The 20,863-nt window shown below is 37.8% G+C and overlaps 1 protein-coding gene across 1 annotated transcript in view; it reads right to left on the reverse strand.

Annotated features, from left to right (window-relative positions):
• The window catches only part of AATF (apoptosis antagonizing transcription factor), a 101,570-nt gene that overhangs the window by 24,443 nt on the left and 56,264 nt on the right, over nucleotides 1–20,863 (reverse strand). Inside the window, exons 9-10 of the mRNA XM_012648696.1 lie at nucleotides 9,778–9,845; nucleotides 7,849–7,929 (exon numbers count right to left, since the gene is read on the reverse strand). Coding sequence (XP_012504150.1) covers nucleotides 7,849–7,929; nucleotides 9,778–9,845 — 149 coding nt within the window. The remainder of the gene's footprint in view (nucleotides 1–7,848; nucleotides 7,930–9,777; nucleotides 9,846–20,863) is intronic.

A 20,863-nucleotide genomic window follows, 5' to 3' on the forward strand; every position in this document is an offset into this window, starting at 1 on the left:
TAACATAACTGTACATATTTATGGGATATCCATCACCTCAAACATTTATCATTTCTTTGTGTTAAGAACTTTCCAGATCTTCTCTACTAGCTATTTTGAAATATATAATAAATTATTGATAACTACAGTCATCTCACTGTGCTAATGAACACTAAAACTTATTCCTTCTATCCCATTTGTACCCATTAACCAACCTCTCTTTGTCCCTCCCCCCACCCTCTACCTTTCCTAGATTCTGGTAACTGCCAAAAAGTTAATATTCATATTAAGAATCCAAATACAGAAATGTATACCAAACCAAAAAGTCCCCTGTAGTCCCACCCCCTAATAATAATCACTATTAATTAAAACTGTTAAGTTTGGTTGTAGCATTTTCCAAATACAAACTTAATATATTTTTAATATAAAAACGGGATAATATACTTAATATTCTGCATTATGCTTTTTTCCATTGGACCATATATCATATTCTATACTTTTTCATAGTTTCAGAGTATTCCATTGTGTCAGTGTGTTATAATTTATTTACTCTCCTATTGGTGAGCATTCAAATAGCCTCCCCTCTTTAAAAAACATATTAAACAATGCCAAAGTCAAGATTCCTACACCTAAATTATTGAATGTTTATTCACATATTTCTATGGGACAAATTTTGGGATATGAAATTGCTGAATTGAAAGGTATACATATGTAAAATTGAAAGCCTAAGCCAAAACGCTCTCCCAAAGGTTGTGTCAATGTATGAGAGCATAAATAGTCACGTGACCTTTTTAATTTAAATATAAAGCATAAGCACTGTTAAATAAATTTCAATGTTTTTTAGGTTTCACCAAACTTTCACTGAACATCTGAAAATATGAACACTATTCTTGGCTGTGTACCAAGATAGGTTTAATTCGCTTTCTAGACAAAAACTATGAACTCTACCCTACAGTTGTGTTGTCCAATACAGTAGCCACATGAGGCTACTGAGCATTTGAAATGTGGCTAGTCTGAATTGAGGTGTGCTAGAATTATAAGATACATACCAGATTTTGAAGGCTTGGAATAAGAATGTAATATATGTCATTAATAATTTTTAAAATAATAAATTATTGACATAAAAATTTTGATATATTAGGTTGGTTAAATGAAATATATTATTAAGTTCACCTGTTTCTTTTTACTTTTTTAATGTGGCTACTAGAACATTTAAAATTACACACATGATACATATTTTTATTGGATGGCACTGCTCTCTAGAATACTTTTACACTTTAATACAATATATTCAGTAACTATTAACTACATGGTGAAAGACAGGCTTTAAGAAGTAATCAGACTAAAGACGATTTAGTAATATGTACTTAATGCAATGCATTCTATCTACTCTCCATGCCACTGAAAAGAGGTGCATGTTTTAGTATTAAAATGTCTTTTACCACTCATACTAAGAAAAGATAAACGTAATTTTGTTGTGGAAGAACAGATCCACACAGTAAGACATCTCATTATTAAAAGATCTGAGAGTTCAATCCATTTACATTATGATTTCTGATTAAATCATAATTATAAACTCACAGATAATGCTGAGTGAAATACTGATAATCACTAATTATAATTACCGTATTCCCAAAAACCAAAATATTTATTTTTTAAATAAATACTTTCTTTTTTCTTTTTTTTTTTTTAAAAGATACCAAACCAGATCCAGGATATAAATTACTTTCTAGCACCTAATTAGCAAGTTGCCATGCCCAGCCTGACTAGGCTATCATTTAAACTAATGACCTGTTATTATTTAAACTATTTCTACAAAGTAACGTTAATCTCTGCTGTAACATTTCTGGAAATCTTATTTTTATAGCCCTATCACAAACAAAGAGCAAAAATTGCTCAATGGTGGGACATAGTATCAGTGATGACAGCTGTTACACCCTACTTGTTCTTCTTGAAGTCTAATTTAAGAAAGTTATTATATTTACAATGTTCTCATCCAGCCTGGGCCACTTAGCTTAATCCTTTAGGGCAGGATGCTAATGTAGCAAAGATGTCATTTTGGTGCCTGCATAGGACAGTTAGTCCTGCCAGTGAACAATTCAACCACCAGAAGTTAGACGCATAGGCTCTGGAATCAGACCAGTTAGTTCAAATCCCAGTTTGCTACTCACTAGCTCTGTAACACTGGGTATGTCACTTACCTTCTCTAAGTACTTTACATGAATTAGCTCATTTAATCTGCATAACAACCCTATGAGATGTGACTTCTATTATTATACTCCTTTCACAGATGAGGAAACAGAAGCACAGAGATGTAAAGTAAACTGCCCAAGGTCTCAAGGCCAGTAAACGAAAGAAGCAGATTTGAGACCCAGGCAGTTTGGCTCCACAGCCTGTGCTCTTTCCGCCTCTGCATGTAAACTGCTTAGCATTGCCTGATGTGAAAGTTCTATAAATGTTAGTTGTCATCACTATTGCTGATTACTTTCTGATTCTCACATTTATGGTCACAAGGAGAGCCAGGTGAGTACAGATGACAAAGCCAAAAACAATTCAACACACATGACCTTATTTCTGACTTTCCTTTTTACTCTGCAATAATTTTAGACTTCTAAGACCTCATATTGCACCTAGTTGTGCTGTCTCCTTAGTCTTCTCCAACCTGTGACAGTTCCTCAGTCTTTCTCGTTTTTCTGTTACCATGATACTTGACAAGTACTGGTCAGTTATTCTGTACAGTGTCTCACAATTTGGATATCTATGATGTTTTATGAGATTGAGTTAGGCATTTTTGGCAAGAATACCACATAAATGATGTTGTGTACCTCAACTGAAGACAGAGGGATGTAGGTAGGTCTTACTACTGGTGCTATTAATCTTGAACACTTGGTTATGGTGGCATCTGCTGGATTTCTCCACTGTAAAGTTACTATGATTCCCTTTGTAACTGATAAATATCTCAGGATATTTGAGACCATGCAAATACACTGTTTCTCCTCAAACTTTTGCCTATTGATTTTAGCATCTATTGGTGGATCTTGCCTGCAAAAAAATTTTACTGTGGTATTTGCCTAGTGGTGATTTTCTATGTTTCTCATTCCCTCTGCATTTAATAACTGGAATCATGCATGACCTTTTGATGGCATATAATGGATTCCAAAAGGCTTTTATGAAACAAACCAATCAAGATAGTAAAAGTTTATGCAGAAATTCTACAGGCCTTTCAAGTACAGAAAGTCCTTTAGTTTGTGGTTTCTGGACTTCTATGGCAACCAACAGTGCCTCACATGGAGAAATGTGATCACAAATGAAATGACTCTGCCATCCTTGATGTCCCTGAGGGATCATGCACTCCTGACCCCTTATTAAACATTATCCTGTACTCACTGCTTTCCCTCACTCTCTCCTGTACTCCTCCCTCAATGACCGCTCTTCCTCAGCATTCTTTACGAGCTTGCTCTGTATCTCATGTATGTTGATATTCCTCAGGGTTCTATCTTGTCACTCTATTTTTTTTCTTTATTTTTTATTTTTTAAGAGACAAGGTCTCGCTCTGTCACCCAGGCAGAGTGGCTCAGAGTGTAGTGGCTCAATCATAGCACACTGCAACCCTGAACTCCTGGGCTCAAGGGATCCTCCCCCCATCTCAGCCTCCCAAAGTGCTGGGATTACAGGTGTGGAGCCACCATGCCCAGCCTTGTCACCATATTCTTGTCACACTGTACCCTTCTTGGAAAATAGCAATTAAATTGTTTACAAACTATCAACTAATAAATATCTACATCCTTAACTTGACAAAAAAAATCCTTGGCTTTCTCAAGGTTGTGTCAAATTCCAACATATTCAGAAACTGAATCCCTCAAAAAACAAAAATTGATTTCCTCCTTGCAGCCTCTCTCTTACACACATATCAATGAGTAATACCAAAATCTATGTAGTTCCCTCTGGAACTCTGGGAGTCAGTCTAACCTTCTCACTTTTCTTTACCTCTTCATGTTCAGCAACTCTCAAAAACTACTCATCTGCATAAACGTCTCTCAAATCCATCATCTCTTTTCCTTCTAGCCCTTGCTCTCATAAATTTCTAGTCCTTTTCTATAAAACCCCTAGAATTATCCTTCTAAAATATGAATGCGATGACAACATTCCTCTGACTAAAATCTTCCAATAACTCACTACAATCTATAGCATAAAGTCCAAAATTCTTGGCATGGACATGATCCAGCACTCACCTACGCATGCAGCCTCATCTCCTACCATTCCCCCGTATTCGCTTTAAGTCTCTGCTAAAAAAAATTAATTGCAATTCCCAAAGTGGGCTCCACACTCTCTCAAGTCTGCAAACCTTTTTGCAAAAATTATTCTTTTTGCCTTTCACTCGACTAACGCTTACTAGTCTCTCAAGGTTCAGCGTGGATGTCCCATCTTACAGAAAGTCTTCCTGAGCAGTCTGCATTCCCTTGGGGAGGCCAGGATTATCTCTACTGTAGCATCTACCACACAGCAGTATCACTGTCTGCTAGTGTCTGCCATCCTCTCCAGACTAGTCTCTAATCAGGGGTTCAGTATCCACAGATTTAACAAACGGTGCATTACTCCATGATCTGTGAGCTGCAAACAAAACAAACAAAAACCAAAAAACCAAACTGCAAACCGTGGATCAAAAATATTCAGGAAAAAAAAACCAGATGGGTGTGTCTGTACTGAACATTTACAGACTTTTCTTATTATTCCCTAAACAATACAGTGTAACAACCATTTACATAGTATCAGGCATTATAAGTAATCCAGAAATGATTTAAAGTATATGGGAGGATGCACACAGGTTATACGCAAATACTTGCCATTTTATACCAGGGACTTCAGCGCTCATGGATTTGGGTGTCTAGTGGAGTAGATGTCCTGGAACCAATCCCCCACAGATACTGAGGGCAGACTGGATCTTACCTAGCAGCAATTAGCATCATCTTAGAAGGTGAAGGACACTAAAACCATTTTTTTTTTTTTTAAGAGACAGGGTCTCTCTCTGTCACCCATTCTGGAGTGCAGTGACATGATCATAGCTCACTGTGGCCTTGAATTCCTGGGCTCCAGTGATCCTCCTGCTTAAGCCTCTGAAGTCACTGGGACTACAGGCACATGACACCACATCCAGCTCACTTCTTATATTTTAATGTTTAGCCCTGTTTAAATACAATGTCTCTTGTTTGTTTGTTGCAAGATAAGATTTTTATTATTTTATTTATTTTATTTTATTTTTGAAATAGAGTCTCATTCTGTCACCCAGGCTAGATTGTAGTGGCACGATCATAGCTCACTATAACCTCAAACTCCTGGGCTCAAGCAATCCTCCTGCCTTAGCTTCCCAAGTAGCTGGGACTATAGGTATGCACCACCACACCTGGCTAATTTTTTATTTTTTATAGAGACAGGGTCTCCCTATGTTGCCCAGACTGATCTCACATTCCTGGCCTCAAGCGATCTTCCCACCTCAGCCTCCCGAAGTGCTGGGATTATAGGTGTGCTGGCCCAGAATAAGATTTTAAATGCCTCTGGACATATTGGGATGTGGGGATCTCAACCACTATCAAAATGCTACAAGACAAAGGTATATAGTTACATTGGCACATACCTCTAATGAACAGCATAATGAGGATAGTTTAATACATTAATATAACAAAAGCAGTTGCTATTAAAACAAAATTCTGTTTTTTTTCTTTCGACCTGATAAATTTCTCTCATTTGGGAAACAAGAGACTCACACTCTCTTCAGTTATCTGCCACACTAGAAAAGTGCTTACTCCTCCAACAATCATCCAGATTTCTTAATCTGTTATGTTCACAGTTATAGCTTCTCATTACCTGATGAGCACTTTAACTTTCCTATCATAATCACCCAAAAACATTTTCTGGTTGACTGTCAACAAGGTGACATAGTAGATAACAAGGTTGGAATTGTTTTAAAGGATAAAGCATCATAATTTTGACCTTAAAGAGTATAGCTATCTGCCCCAATACTTTAAAAATTCATACAAATGCAATATAGAAAAGGTATTTTTTCCCCTCAATTATTCTGAAGAATACATATTTGCAATACCAATGATGATAGAGAAACACAGGAGTAACCAAAGAAACTAATATTTCCAATGCTTACTATATACCAGACATTTACGCATTACCTCATTTAATTCCCACACCAAATTTATAAAGCAGGGATTATTATCTCCACTTACTAATGAGAAAAGTGAGGCTGAGAGAATAAAGAAAAGCCAAAGTCATAAGAGCCAGACAGAGCTAGGTTTGAACCCAAGTCTCCTGATTTGAATTCCTGAGTCCTGTCTCTAGAGAACACTTATGACCTCATAAAACTATCATTTTAGAAGCACAGTACTGGAGACAAATCTGATCCCAAAATTTAAACCATTCAGCCTAGTCACCTATAAAGTACTATTTGTAACATTCTTCTTTAAATCCCTGGAGGAGGAATGGAGGGAAACAGGTACAGAAGAGGCATATAAGTGAGCAAGGAAATGAACACGAGGCAGGAGACTGACCCAGTCCTGGAATACTGATAGCAATAATAATGGCAGCAATAATGACAACAAATACTTACAAAGTCCTTACTATGGAACCGTACTATTCTAAGAGCTGCACACACACTACTCAGTTAATTCTCACAGCAATCCTACAAGGCTGGTACTATTATCACTCCCATTTTACAGATGAAGAAACTAGCACAGAGTGTTTAAGGGTTTTGCCCAAAGTAACTACTTATCAGTGTCAAAGCTGGCATTCAAACTCAGTCTGCCTGCCTCTTAAGGCCACACTCTAACCATTACACTAAAAATGAACCTGGAAAAGTACAAAGATTTGGAAATTTCAACATAGGGAAAAAGATAAACAAATTACTACAATTTAACCTGAGATTTAAGAAAAGTGACTTTAAATCAAAAGATGATGAAAAGCTATTTTGCACTTCTGCAAAATTAAAGAAAAATAAGCACTTCTTGATGAGTTTTATTAAATACTAAAACAAGTTAATTAAAGTAATTGTGAAATCTGCTTCTCTGAAGATCTTTAAAAATCAGACAGGCTCACATTTGTCTAAAGAGAATTTAATGACAGGCAGGCTCTAATAAGGATGTGGGATTAGCTATCAGCCTAAAACTGTCCTAACACAGGAGTTTAAGATTCTCTTTGTATGCACCTAAGTTATAAGTACTTTCTTTGACACTGAGACTTTGTGTAATGATAATTGTGTTTCATACACACACACACATAGTTCCCAAGTCTAAAAGTAGAGCAATATTGATTCCTACTCTTGCTACTTTTGTCTGTAACCTTGTAAGACCACTTAAAGAGCTCAGAGGATGGAAGGTTTTCCCAAAGTCAGATATTTCTCTATTTTCTCATAAAAACTATATTTCTCATCTCATTTAAGCACCCCATTAAATTCTCTGAAGTCCTTCATTTCTGTCTTTTAAGCATACTGTGTACGTGTATGTCATCATGAAAATGGACCAATATAACCCTATTCTAAATAAGACAGAATAAAATTTTTCTATTATTCTATAGAAATCATTTTCTAAAACTAAAATAATTTCAACTATCTTACTTTTGTTTTCTTATTATTTCTCTTTCGGGAAAGCACAGATATTTCACCCATGCATTCACAACAGGAAAGCAAAAAGTCAATGCAACTGTATTTCCATTTTAGAGTAGAAAAAACTTAACTCCTCAAATATTATTTATTTTTCTAATCCTTAAAAACAGAGTCATCAGAAGAAAAAGAAAAATGACATAACAGCTAAAATGCAAAAGCAGAGATACAAAATATCATGTTAAAATTTTTTCCAAAAAGTAACTCACCGAAGTTTCCTTCCTTTGCTGGCTTTCCTATCTACTTTCTTGTGGATTTTGCTTCGTAACTTCTGGATTGCAAGCCACTGCCTGGGAAATTCACAAGCAATGTTATGCATCATCACTAACAGAAACAGTTATACATATTGACAAATTGGAATTTTTCTCACTAACAACCCTGCAGAAAGAAACTATCAACCTACATCAAGTTTCTCAAGCTAGTTTGGGGCCTAAGTGACTAATCAATTAAAGAGGATTTGTGCAATGGTAAAAAACAAATGGCAGCTGGGAAATTCTACAGCAAATTTGGTTAACAATGCTTCTTAGTATTTGGAGTTACTGTGACAAGCACTAAATCTACCAGTCTGCAGGAAAACACATCAAATTGAGTATAGCTGCTTGGGTTTTCTTTTAATGTTTTAGCTATGCAGCATGTTCTATTTACTAATGTTGCAACTGCCGGATGGTTTCAATACATGAATTCTTTACATCCAACTTTCTCTTTGGTAATATCCAAGTGTCTTTTCTTCTTGTGCATTCCAATTTTTGCTAATTTTTAATAATTATTCACTACTGATACTAGTTTTATAGTCATTTTATTTAATTTTCATTTCATCTATAAATACTTCAGTATGTGTTGCTGAAAGATAAGGACACTCCCTTCAATATAATCTCAATACCATTATCACACCTTAAAAAAAGAGTCAACAATAAATTCTTTACTATCAAATATTTAATCAGTCTTCAAATTTCCCCAAATGTCTCAATTTTACAGTTGGTTTGTTTGGATCAGGATCCAAACAAGATTCACATAATCTGCAATCATTTTAGATAAGAAGGAATTAATTTTTCAATATGGGATACTTGGCTAAGAAAATCTTCACAAATTGCTCATATGAACAAATGTGAAAAACAGAAAGAGAAGGAGAAACAGCAGCAGCAGCAGCAGCAGCTAGTCATCTTACCTGATTTATACAACGAAAACCCAACATCAGAAAAAAAAAATCTAGGGAAATCCAATTACTGTAATCTTAATATAATCTTAATTACCATAATCTATTTTATTGTAAAGTCAGATAAATGTACAATATAATCACCACTTAAATGCAATTTGCTCTATCACATTAAATTTATAGCGAACAGCTCTCTATAACATTCCAGAGATAAACGAAATATCAACAACATCCTACCCTAAAATTCAAATAATATTTTATTCAAATAAAATTATTTCATCAACACAAATTTTTCATTGCTTGCTCAAAATGCTGCTCTGCCCAGAATCCCATTCTGGCACTTGCAGCTTTTGTTTCCTTTCATGCTTTTGCAAATTATGGCTCATGGCTATTTAAATGTACACTATTCATTAGGTAGCACTCTAAATGCCCTTTTTATTTTCCCACTACAGGATGAAGCATACACACAAGAGCCTTCCTTCACTACTTTACATTCTACCCTGACATCTGGGTAATGCTGCCACGTTCCATTTCTAATTGTGCTGAAGCTTTTACGGACGGGGTGGAGGTCTAAATTAGGGCAGACTCTAACAAAGCAGATTCTACTACGAGCAAGGAACCTGTTGGGCGCAGAGCCATGTTCTGACAGCTGAAAGCACACATTTGGGTGGCTGCTTTTCATGCACTGGTCAACAGACTGATATGGATACAATCATAACCCAAACCAGAGAGCAAAGAGCGTAAGAAGGACTCTGAAAAACAAACCCTAAAACAAACAAATGAGCGTTTTATAATCTCTTTTCAAATTGCACTTAAGGGAATGGAGGGCAAACAATTAGTCACTTTGTCTTTCTAGCTCTTATTATCTTGCTTAAGTTTGATAATTATAGGGCCAATCACACTTTGGAGGTAGCATTAAGGGGATTGGAGGGGAGAAACTATTATAAATGCTGCTTGAATGAATAGAAAGCCATATCTAAATTACCTTCCCATGGCCACCTGATCGTTGGGATCCAAGGAACTCGTCTTCCGTTCTATGAGTTCTCGAAGGAGCTAGAGGAAGAAGGAAAGCAACTGATTTATTTATCATCTCCTAATACCAACCGACTTTCAAAGGGCACAGAAAGAATTCTGAATGGCATAGTGACAGCTCTGAAACTACAATCAATAAGGGACAGCCCAGTGGCAAGAGCATAACTGAATTTCCATTAACCCTTTCATATTTACATATATCTTTAAAAAGGTGGCTATAGTAATAGCTGAGAACAGAAGTCCATTTAGAAGACTTATTTTACTGCAGTTCATTTCAAATGGATCAATGAGTGTCCAACATTCCCTCCATTGTTTTTATGATTAGTTTTGTCCATCCCATCAATATCAATGGAGAATCTTTAAAAGGTCAGGTGGGAAGGGCTTGTGGCAAAAAGGGAAATGCATCAGCTTCTCACCAATAGGATATGGTTAACTTCTGAACTATAACCTCCAGCAGTTGGGAAGGTCTTCCTCAGGCAAAAGGCTTTATTGTATGTAATTAAAAGTGTGGACTCCATCCTCTTGCTTTCCACAGCTGCTACTCTACCAGGCTTGCTATGAAGTGATTTAACCACACATGACACCAACATATTCATAGCCATAAAAATTTTAAGAGGGAACCTAAAGAAAGTCATTTGTGTATACTACAAATACAACACAGAGGAACAGTCTCTCATCCTATACAATTAACTGCACAGAAATTACTCTAAACGACTCTCCTACTCTCTTAATCCTTACTCTAGTGCATCCAATTGAAGTCTAAATCTATACCTTCCACACAGACTTAAGAATTTGCACTGTGACTTAAAGTTCTAGGTGAAGAGAAGCAATGGATTTAAAAGTTAAACATTAAAGGAGGAGAATATGAAATAACAATGGTAAAACTACAAGTGCTACATGCAGAGAAATAGCAACAGAGATTAAAATTCCAAATATCTTCTGAGACAAATCTAAGGGAAGAGGCTAGAAAAGTTTCTGCTAATCATCTGTCAATAATACAGGTTTGACTTTGAAACCTGCTTCTTCACGAAAATTAGCAATTATTTTGTAGGTGAGGCATGGTAGCAATACAGACATTTCATCAAGTCAAATAGCTGAAGCCTGTGGGAGGATGAAGAAGGAGGAGTAATTCCTCTGAAAGTTCACTTTCTAATTTTCATTTGTTTATATAAGTAGGCACTGGAAGAAGTAAAACAAATTTATAAAAATATTCACTTCCAAAAGATGAATCTTTATTGCAAAAGGGCAAAGGATATCTCAATCGCAATTAAAAAACCTCCTGTGATTTTTTTCATTTGCTTATTTTGGACATTATTACCACAGCAATTATGTTTAAAAATGCAGGGACCAGAAGCCACTGGTTTATTATCACTAGAAAACAGCAAGCTATTTCTCTACCCTGTTTATCTGATTGATTCCCAACATCTTTCTGGCAGCCAATCTATCAGTTTATCTCTCCTACTTTATCACAGTCACTTCTGGCAGCTAAATACAAGATCCAAATCCAGTGTTACACAGACATACGACATAGTAAACCTGTGTACCACTGCTACTGTGTAAACAGCTGCCCTTAAGGCTAAGCAAAAATGGGCTTCTGCTTCCTAGTCAATATTCTGTCAAAAGCAAGGCTGGGGGGATGGGGGAGGGAGGAGAGGTTAATAATAATGAAGAAAAAGCAGAGAAAGAGAAAAATGAAAAGGAAGGAAAATAATGGAATGACAGCATTTCATTGCCCTTACCTTGTTCCAGCCACACAGGAGATTACAACCACCATTCCTGGTTTTCCTAATCGTCTCAGATCCCTGGGGACTGGGGCAGTCATGGCAACTGGGGAGCAAGTGCTCACGGAAGGTTGCCCCAGCACAACAGGGGCGACCCTCTGGAAGAGAGCCCCAGATGCCCTTGCCGAAAGCTGGCAATTGGAGCTGCACAACTGCACTGGATCTATTAAACTTGCAGTGGTCTCTGCAATTCAAACACCAAGTTGGTGCAGCATTTACTTTCAAGCACTCTGTGTTACTATACATATTCTGGGCTGCACTTTCACTACCCAAGTGTTTTGCATGGCTATTCTTGTCTTTCATGATTAGGAAGAGTGTTTTATTGGTCTATCCGGCTACATTTAGTTTATTTTAGACCAGTATTTCAGAAAATTCTGTTGTGCCCAAGGTAAGAATAACAAAGCAACAACAACAACAAAAATATCATTAAACTATCCCATGGCTATCACTATCACTATGTTTAAATTTAATTAGGAAAATTGCTTTCAAAAAAGTTGCTGAAAAATGAAGCTTTGGTGATATTGGTTCAGAAATTTAATTCTGCTTCTGAATTCAATTTTTATAGCTTTAACTTTATGAACAAACTTTTCCACTAAAATTCAAGTTTCTGTTACAGTTATTGGAGCTTTTTATTTCAACAACGATGATACGATATTTGTAGTAATTTTCTCTGTGACTCAGAAAACAGAGAAATGTGTAAAACATTTTTGTCCTAGTCTGTTATAATCCCTCCAGATAATCAATTCAGAAAGGCTCGATTGTATCTCTCATTCTAGGGGAAAATCATAGATGTAGCTAGGTTTTCAGGTCAGCCTACAGAAACTACTTAACTCCTAATAACATACATGAGCAACAGCACTGATAGGACTATTCAGCACCTAATCAACATTTATAATACTTTGACTAGGAAAAGGCATGCCAGAATCAGTTAAAAATGTCAGACTGAACACATTAGTTTCTCTCTTCTCCCTTCTCAATCCCTCTAAAAGACAGTAGAGGAATAAATGTATTGACCCGCAAGAAAAAAGAGAAAGGGAGAGCTAATGAAAGCATATTTTCATCAACTCTTCCAAGGCAGTAAGGAGACGGAGGGGTAGAAGGTAGTTACGAGCCATGTGCCCAGCGGGAATACAGGTGAGGGTGGAGCAGATCAGGCCCACAAAATCCTCATGAGGATCAGCTCTCTCCGAGTGGCAGTGACCATGAAAGGTGGGAGAAGGAGGAGAGGGAAGAACCATGTGGGCCTTCTCCATTATCCCCATTATCCCACACAGCCAAGTGACTGACCACCTTCGCCACCTCCACCGCCTCCTTTCACAGGAAGAAAGAAACCATATTCTTTGGAAAAACTGAACCACAGAAGCTCCAGAGTGGAAGACATCAGGCACAGAGGCTGGAATGAGGTACAAGGGGAAAGCTCTACGCTGATCTCTGAAACCTTCTGAACTCTCCCCCTACCTTACTTATGGAATGTTAACACCCAGTTGTATAATTTTCTTGGGAGGAAAGCAGAGGAGTCTTTTCTAGAAAAAATGAATGGCTCTTCCCCCCTAAAAGTAAGATTTCCAAGTTGCTATGGTCTGAATGTGTCCCCAGAATCCATGTGTTGAAAACTTAATCCGCAATACGACAGTACTGGGAGGTACAGCCTTTGGGAGGTGACTGAGTCATGCAGGCTCCACCTTCATGCATGGGATTAGGTATCCTTCTAAAAGGGCTTCACAGAGGCAGTTTGTTCCTTTTGCTCTTCCACTTTCAGCCATGTGAGGATACAGTGTTCCTCCCCACAAGAGAATTTAATATCAAGGTGCCACTGGAAGTGGAGAGCAGCCCTCACCAGACAACCGAACCTGCCAGCACCTTGTTCTTGGACTTCCCTGCCTCCAGAACTGTGAAAAAATAAATTTCTGTTCTTTATAAATTACTCAGTGTGTGGTATTTTCTTAAAGCAGCACAAACAATTAGATATACAGAAAATAAAACAAACGAATACAAATTCTGACATTTGAGGGTACTCTAACCAAGAGGTTAGTTCAAGCATCATTATATTTAAAGAAGCCAAAAAGCTCTACCTGTGTTTCAGAGATTCCAAATAAACTTTAGTGCCTTGCTCTTAATACGAACAGTTAAAAACCACCAACAGCTAAAGAAAACCTCAGGCATAGACCAAACAAACAGAAAACAGAGACCCAAGGAAGCAATGCAGAGAAAAAAAGAAACACTTAAAAAAGAAAGGAATTAAAAACTTAAAAGGAATATTCCCAGAGAAGTGAGAGAAGATACATGTTGATAAGAACAAGATGCTGTGAGAAAAGACTAAGACTAAAACTTAAACTTGAAACAGAATTTTTAAAAAAATTCAACAGAAGAACTAGAAGATAAATGTATGAAAATCTCTCATATACAAAACAAAAAGGAAGGCCGGGCACAGTGGCCCATGCCTGTAATCCTAGCACTCTGGGAGGCCGAGCCAGGAGGATTGCTTGAGGTCAGGAGTTCAAGACCAGCCTGAGCAAGAGAGAGACCCCGTCTCTACCAAAAATGGAAAAATTAGCCAGGCATGGTGGTGCATGCCGGTAGTCCCAGCTACTCTGGAGGCTGAGGCAGGAGGATCACTTGAGCCCAGGACGTTGAGGCTGCAGTGAGCTATGATGACACCACTGCACTCTACTACCCAGGGCGACAGAGTGAGACTCTGTCTCAAAAAAAAAAAAAAGGAAAAAGATAACATCCCCTTGCTTATTTGTGAGATAAAAAAATATAGGACAATATTAGAATAGAGGACAATCTAGGAAGTCAAACATCTGACTAACAAAGGCTGGAGAAAAAATTTTAAAGAAATAATAATGAAGATTTCCCCAAATCAAAGAACAGGACAAGCCTGCAAAGACCTAGTAAAATGGATTAAAAAAAGGGCCTTTCCCAAGAGACATCATCACAAAACATAGAACATCAGAAGTAAAGAGAAGATCCTAAACAGAGAAAAATTAGGTCACATATAAAGAGGGTGACCATATGTCCCAGTTTACTCGAGACAGTCCTGATTTACACTTGTCCTAATATTCTTTCAGGCTAGCACCTTAAGTGTCCCAGTTTTGATAATAAATTATATGGTAACCCTACATATTAAGGAATGGAAATCTAAATAGGATTAGATATCTCAATAGCATTAGCAGATATGAAAGGACAGCAAAGCAATGCCATCAAAATTCTGAGGAAAATAACTTCCAAACTCAAATTCCACACACAGCCAAATTATTAACCAAGTACAAATGAGAGTTATTAATACATAAAGATATATTCACACATGCAAGGACTCAACAATTTACTTTCTACACAGTCTTTCACAGGAAGATGTACTTCAGTAAATGAGTTCATGCAGCAAGAAAGAAAAAGACATAAGATTTTTGGAAAACAGAGTTCTGACTCAAGAAAGACGCAAAGGCACATCTCAGGATTATGGGCGGCATGTCCCAGAGAGCAACCATTCCAGAAAAGAAGAGTCCACAGAGCTCCTGGGAATGTGAGGTCTCCAGGGAACTGAGAGTATGAGGGAGGTGGAAAATGATAGGCTATTTTGTATATTCAAGGTATTTGGAGTTATCTGGAAAAACAGCAATAGATATGTAGAAAATTAGGCAAATCAAAACAGGCATTATTAGCCCTAGGAAAAAAACAATTTGTAAGAAAATGTAATCACAGTACATTTCTTGTTGCTGTAGTTTGGATGTTTGTCCCTAGAAACCTTATGTTGAAATTTGATCCCAATGTTGGAAGTGGGGTCTAATGGGAGGTATTTGGGTCAGAAGGTACATCCCTCATGAATAGATCAATGCTCTCCCCTGGGGTGGGGGGAGTGACGGAGTTCTCACTCTATTAGTTCCTATGAGTTGGTTATTAATAAAAAAGAGCCTAGCACATCCCCCTCTCTTGCCATGTGATCTCTGCACATCCTGGCTCCCCTTTGCCTCTCTGCAATGAGTAGAAGCAGCCTGAGGCTTTCACCAGACGCCCAATCTTTCAGCCAGCAGAACTGTGAGCCAAATAAACCCTCTTTCTTTAAAAACTACCCAGCCTCAGGCATTCCTTTATAGCAACACAAAACGGAGTAAGACACTTGTGAACAACATTTATTTGGTAACAATAATGTAAACATTGACTTAGAGCCATCCTAGTAAGTATGACACGTTATCTCATTGTGGTTTTGATTTGCATTTCTCTGATGGCTAATGTAGAGCATCTTCCTACGCTTACTGTTCACTTGTATATCTTCTATGGAGAAATGTCTATTCAGATCCTTTGCCCATTTTTAAATTAGGCTATTTATCTTTCTGTTATTGAGTTGTAAGAGTTCTTTATATAGGCCGGGCGCGGTGGCTCACGCCTGTAATCCTAGCTCTCTGGGAGGCCGAGGCAGGCGGATTGTTTGAGCTCAGGAGTTCAAAACCAGCCTGAGCAAGAGCAAGACCCCGTCTCTACTAAAATTAGAAAGAAATTAATTGGACAACTAAAAATATATAGAAAAAATTAGCCGGGCATGGTGGCGCATGCCTGTAGTCCCAGCTACTCGGGAGGCTGAGGCAGGAGGATTGCTTGAGCCCAGGAGTTTGAGGTTGCTGTGAGCGAGGCTGACGCCACGGCACTCTAGCCAGGGCAACACAGTGAGACTCTGTCTCAAAAAAAAAAAAAAAAAAAAAAGTTCTTTATATATGTAGTCCAGTTTTTTCTTTTGTCATTTGTGTTTCTGATGTTGTACCTAAGCAACCATTGACTAACCCAAGGTCATGAAGATTTATTCCTTTTCCCCATTGAACTGTCTTGGCACCCCTGTTGAAAAACCAAGTAATTTTTAAAGCATTTGGTTATGTGGCCACATACTCCTTGGCTTTCTGAACTCGTGACCCAGAGTTATTGATTCCTGTCCAGGCTTCCATGGTTCATAGGTACAGATGCTTGAGATAGAAAAAGCTTGGGACAACCCTTTATCTAACTTACTTGGCCTAGGTGAATTGGGATTCCTCAAACTTCCTCGCTGAGAGATACAAAAGTAGACTAACAAAGTTTGGGTTTACTCTTCCTTCTGCTTCTCCTCTCTCTCCCACAAGAATTGTTAGTGAAAATATACCTACTTCTGCTCTGTCTCCTGTTTTACCACATTTTTTTTGTTTTCAGCTTCCCAGTCTTTCAAATTATCTCTAGAAGGAGTCATTTGCAATTTTTTTATACCGTATTTGAAGTATACAAAAAACAAACTGCATATACTATAATTTCAAATAGTTGGCAAGGAATTACTCTACATGACTATAGTATAAAATTGGCATAAAATAACCTACTTTCTGTAGGTAACTATTTTTCTCCTCTCCACATTGCCCACTCACCCCTCAGCCAACGCTACCACCTAATATTTCTGTTTCCATTACTCTACAGAAACAGCCCATGCTAAGGTCTCAAGCGCTATGTCTAATGGGCATCTGTCACTACTCAACCTGTTAGACTTCTTAAAGCAGCAAGCAACACTGCACATTCTCATCTTCCTGAAATGATCCTTTCTCAGCAACTGTGAAGCATCTCTCTGGTTTTATTCCATATTCAGCCAGCCACTCTCAAGGCTTCAATGACCTAAGAGGCATCCCTGGAATTCCTCTGCCCTTGTACTAAACATCTAATCTATCTCCAAGTCTTATATTCACACATCTGTCCATTTTTCTCTATCTCCACTGCCTCTACCCTAGTTATAGGCTATTATCATCTTCCTTTATTCCATAAGTACTTGAGTACACTGGGAAAACAATGAAGAATAAAACGGACACAGTCTCACATAAGGTAGTATAATGATTTCCTCATATTTACTCTTTTCCCTCCTCATAGTCAGAGTAATATTTGCAAAACGCAAATGTGGGACATTTGTCAGGACACTGTCAGGCCCTTTCTAACCTAACCTAACCTCCTGCCTCTGCGCTTGTTTCACCGAGCATCACTCTGTACCTGAAATGCCCCGTGCTCACGCCCACCACTGGGCCCTGTTCTCCATAAGCACTGCCCAGACAGGCTTCCCTAACCACTAACCTGCTTACCTGCTACCTCCTTCTCTGCTCATTGGTTAAATCTTGGGTTAATCATCTCTTCCTCAGGGAAACCTTTCTTAACCACACATTCCACACAGACATACTATGTCTTTGTTATACTTACTTTACATTTTATTTAGGAATTAACCTGATTAAGGTCTAACTCCTCCACTAGCTGACTATATACTTCACCAAGAACAGAGACTCTATCTGAATATGCTCACCATTCTACCCCTGCATGGGCCCATTGAAGGAGCTCAATAAATACAGACACATAGAGGAAAAACTATTTCTGGAGGAAAATACCAAAATTTTGTTTGCTCTATCATTCATACCGCCACACCTTTTCATTGTTTTTAAACAAAAGGAATCAATATACAATAATTCAAGGTACCACTATCTACCTAGGCAATAGAGGAATCTACCTATTTTTGTCATTTTGGGGGTGGAGGGGAGAGATATGTTTTTGTCATTATCAATAATACCTCTTTCCCAAACAATATTCTTTTTCTCACACGACTTACATAGGCCAGATGGCCTAAATAACAAACATATAGGATGGCCTATTTAACAAACCTGGATGATTTAAGTGAAAATGACCTTTTAAAAAAACCATCCCAAGAGTACTTGAATTAAAAACAAAAATAAAAAACTATTTAATCCAGGGCCAGGCATGGTGGCTCATGCCTGTAATCCCAGTACTTTGGGAGGCCAAGGCAGGAGGACGGCTTGATGCCAAGAGTTCAAGATCAGACTGGGCAACAACATAGCGAGAACTGTCTCTACAAAAAAAAAAAAAAAGTAAAAAGATTAGTCCAGCATGGTGGCACGTGCCTATAGTAGAATAATAATACAGGGAAGAATGGAAGGAAATGAGGATGCATGAATTAAGTACAAGAAGCATCTTAACACTGAAGTTACAAATAATCCACCGTTACTAAAATAAGAGAACACATAGCTCGAGACTATCAATGAAAAAGTCAGCCTAACTCTGCCTCACTGCCCTTGGTCTTTAAGGATTTGATTAGCTTTTCCGCTTTTTGATTTCAGCGTTGCATCATGTCTCCACTCCAGAGCTAGAGCTAAGGCCTGTGATTTGGAAGGAATGATAAATTCATTCACTGAATAAAGTAGTTCTGTTTTCTCTGCCCAAGTCCTAAAATATTTCAAAGGCCATAATATTTCACTAAGCTTGGCCATTTGGGCTAAAATTTATTAGTCAACACAAAAAACTTTCTCATCAGACCCCATATATTCCATTAGGCATGATATATAGGGTCTCCCAATGTCTAATTATTAACTAGAAGTGTAAATAAATCACTATCAGTATTAGGCCCTGATGTGTGAAGACAGAGTAAGAATGAAGCAATTCGAATGCCAAAGAAATTCTTTTTACGAATCTGCTTTTCCTTTCTTTTTCCTACAAATAAAAAGAACTTTACAAGGACTAAGTAACTATATTAAGCCATTCCTTCTAAATCCACACCAAAAGTAACAATGTACAGAGGGTGCTATTGTTTAGATTTTCCAAGAGTCCCCATTTCAAATATCCTGCCCCTTGGTCACTAGATGGGTATTTTCGTGTGTACTTTTTTCTTTTTCTATTTATCATAAAGGTGGGGAGACGGGTTATATATCCTTTGGGACACCAGCTCAATTACTGACTATTTCTGGGCATTCTTTGGCAATGTTTCTTTTAATGGCACCACACAATATGCCATTTGTGTGTTAAAAGAATAAAGAGGAAGTCATTCTGAACTAGAGAAGATTCACAAGTAAGAGCCCACAAGGGTAGTACTAACTTGTAAACTGTAATTATGTCCCTTAAGGATCAAAAGCCCAGCTGAAACAAATCTCTCCTTATCTTTCTATCATTCTCCCTCCAGCATTCAGATGCCAGTAATTCTTCAACCCCACCACAATCAATAACCCATTGATCTTGCCACCTTTTCACCACCCCTCTTCCTTTCCTCACGTGCTCACTTCCCTCCTTACCCAGGTGGATGTGATTCCTGGTCCATCATGACAATCACTCCTGAAATATTAATACAATACATCCTTAATTCTCCTGCAGGCTGTCCCTTTGTCACACAGATCCACAATCTCTTGGGGATTCATCTATCTTGGAATTCAGGATTATTAGTATTTTAGAAAAGTAATACAGTGCATATACCACAAATGCCTCAGAGGAATCTGGGGCAGCACCCTAAAGTCAAACACAAAAAATATAAAAATATTCCCACTAAGTGAGATAATAAAGACTATAAATAGCTTCATAACCATTCAGATCAGGTATTTGCCACCACAATAGTTTAACAAACTTACCAAAAAAAATATAAAACTATGACTTTTCAGAACTTTTTAATTTCGGAATTGCAGACAAGGGATTATGTACCTATACTTCCTAGCAAAACCCCAAACCATGTTATTAACAAACTTCAGTATCTGCACCTATGTGGATTAATGTGGCCAACAAAAAAGACCCTACGAACTGGTCTCACCCCATTTAAAGGTGAGAGCACAGTGGTTCACCCTTGTAATCCAGGGAGGTCGAGGTGGGAGGATCACTTGAGGCTAAGAATTTGAGACCAGCTTGGGCAACACAGCAAGACCTTGTCTCTACGAAAATAAATAATTACCACTAACCTTATGTGAGTCTTTAGTGCTACCTAACGGTTCTACTATATTTTCCTAGTCCATTCACTCCCCTATTCTCTGAGGTAACTTTTCCATATCTTCTCTCAAACCTCTAGCTCCTCCTACATCTTCTCCCTCTCTGCTTAATTCATAAAAAATAAAATAAAGTAAAACAGAAACACTCAGATGAGAACATGCATGTTCTCACCCCTTATCTACTTGCAACTGTACTCATATGCTCTCCATTCCCTGCTACCACACCAACCCCCTCGACTTGTATATTCACCAGCAATTCTCACCTCTTTCCTACAACACCAATTTCCTCCTCCTCTACTGGATCATTTCCCTCAGCATACGAAACACATCTCTTATTTTAACATAAAATAAAACTCTTTCTCCAACCTTCCAGCAGCTGTCCCATTTCTCCATTCCCTTTACAGCAAACCTCCTCAAGAGCTGTCTATACTCATTGTCTCCAATTTGTCTCCTTTCATTCTCTCTTGAACCCACTCCACCACTCTACCAAAACAGTTCTTGTCAAAGTCACCAATGACGT

This window comes from Propithecus coquereli, unplaced genomic scaffold (assembly GCF_000956105.1).
Source record: "Propithecus coquereli isolate 6110/MARCELLA unplaced genomic scaffold, Pcoq_1.0 Scaffold291, whole genome shotgun sequence".
In the NCBI taxonomy this organism is placed as follows: Eukaryota; Metazoa; Chordata; class Mammalia; order Primates; family Indriidae; genus Propithecus; species Propithecus coquereli.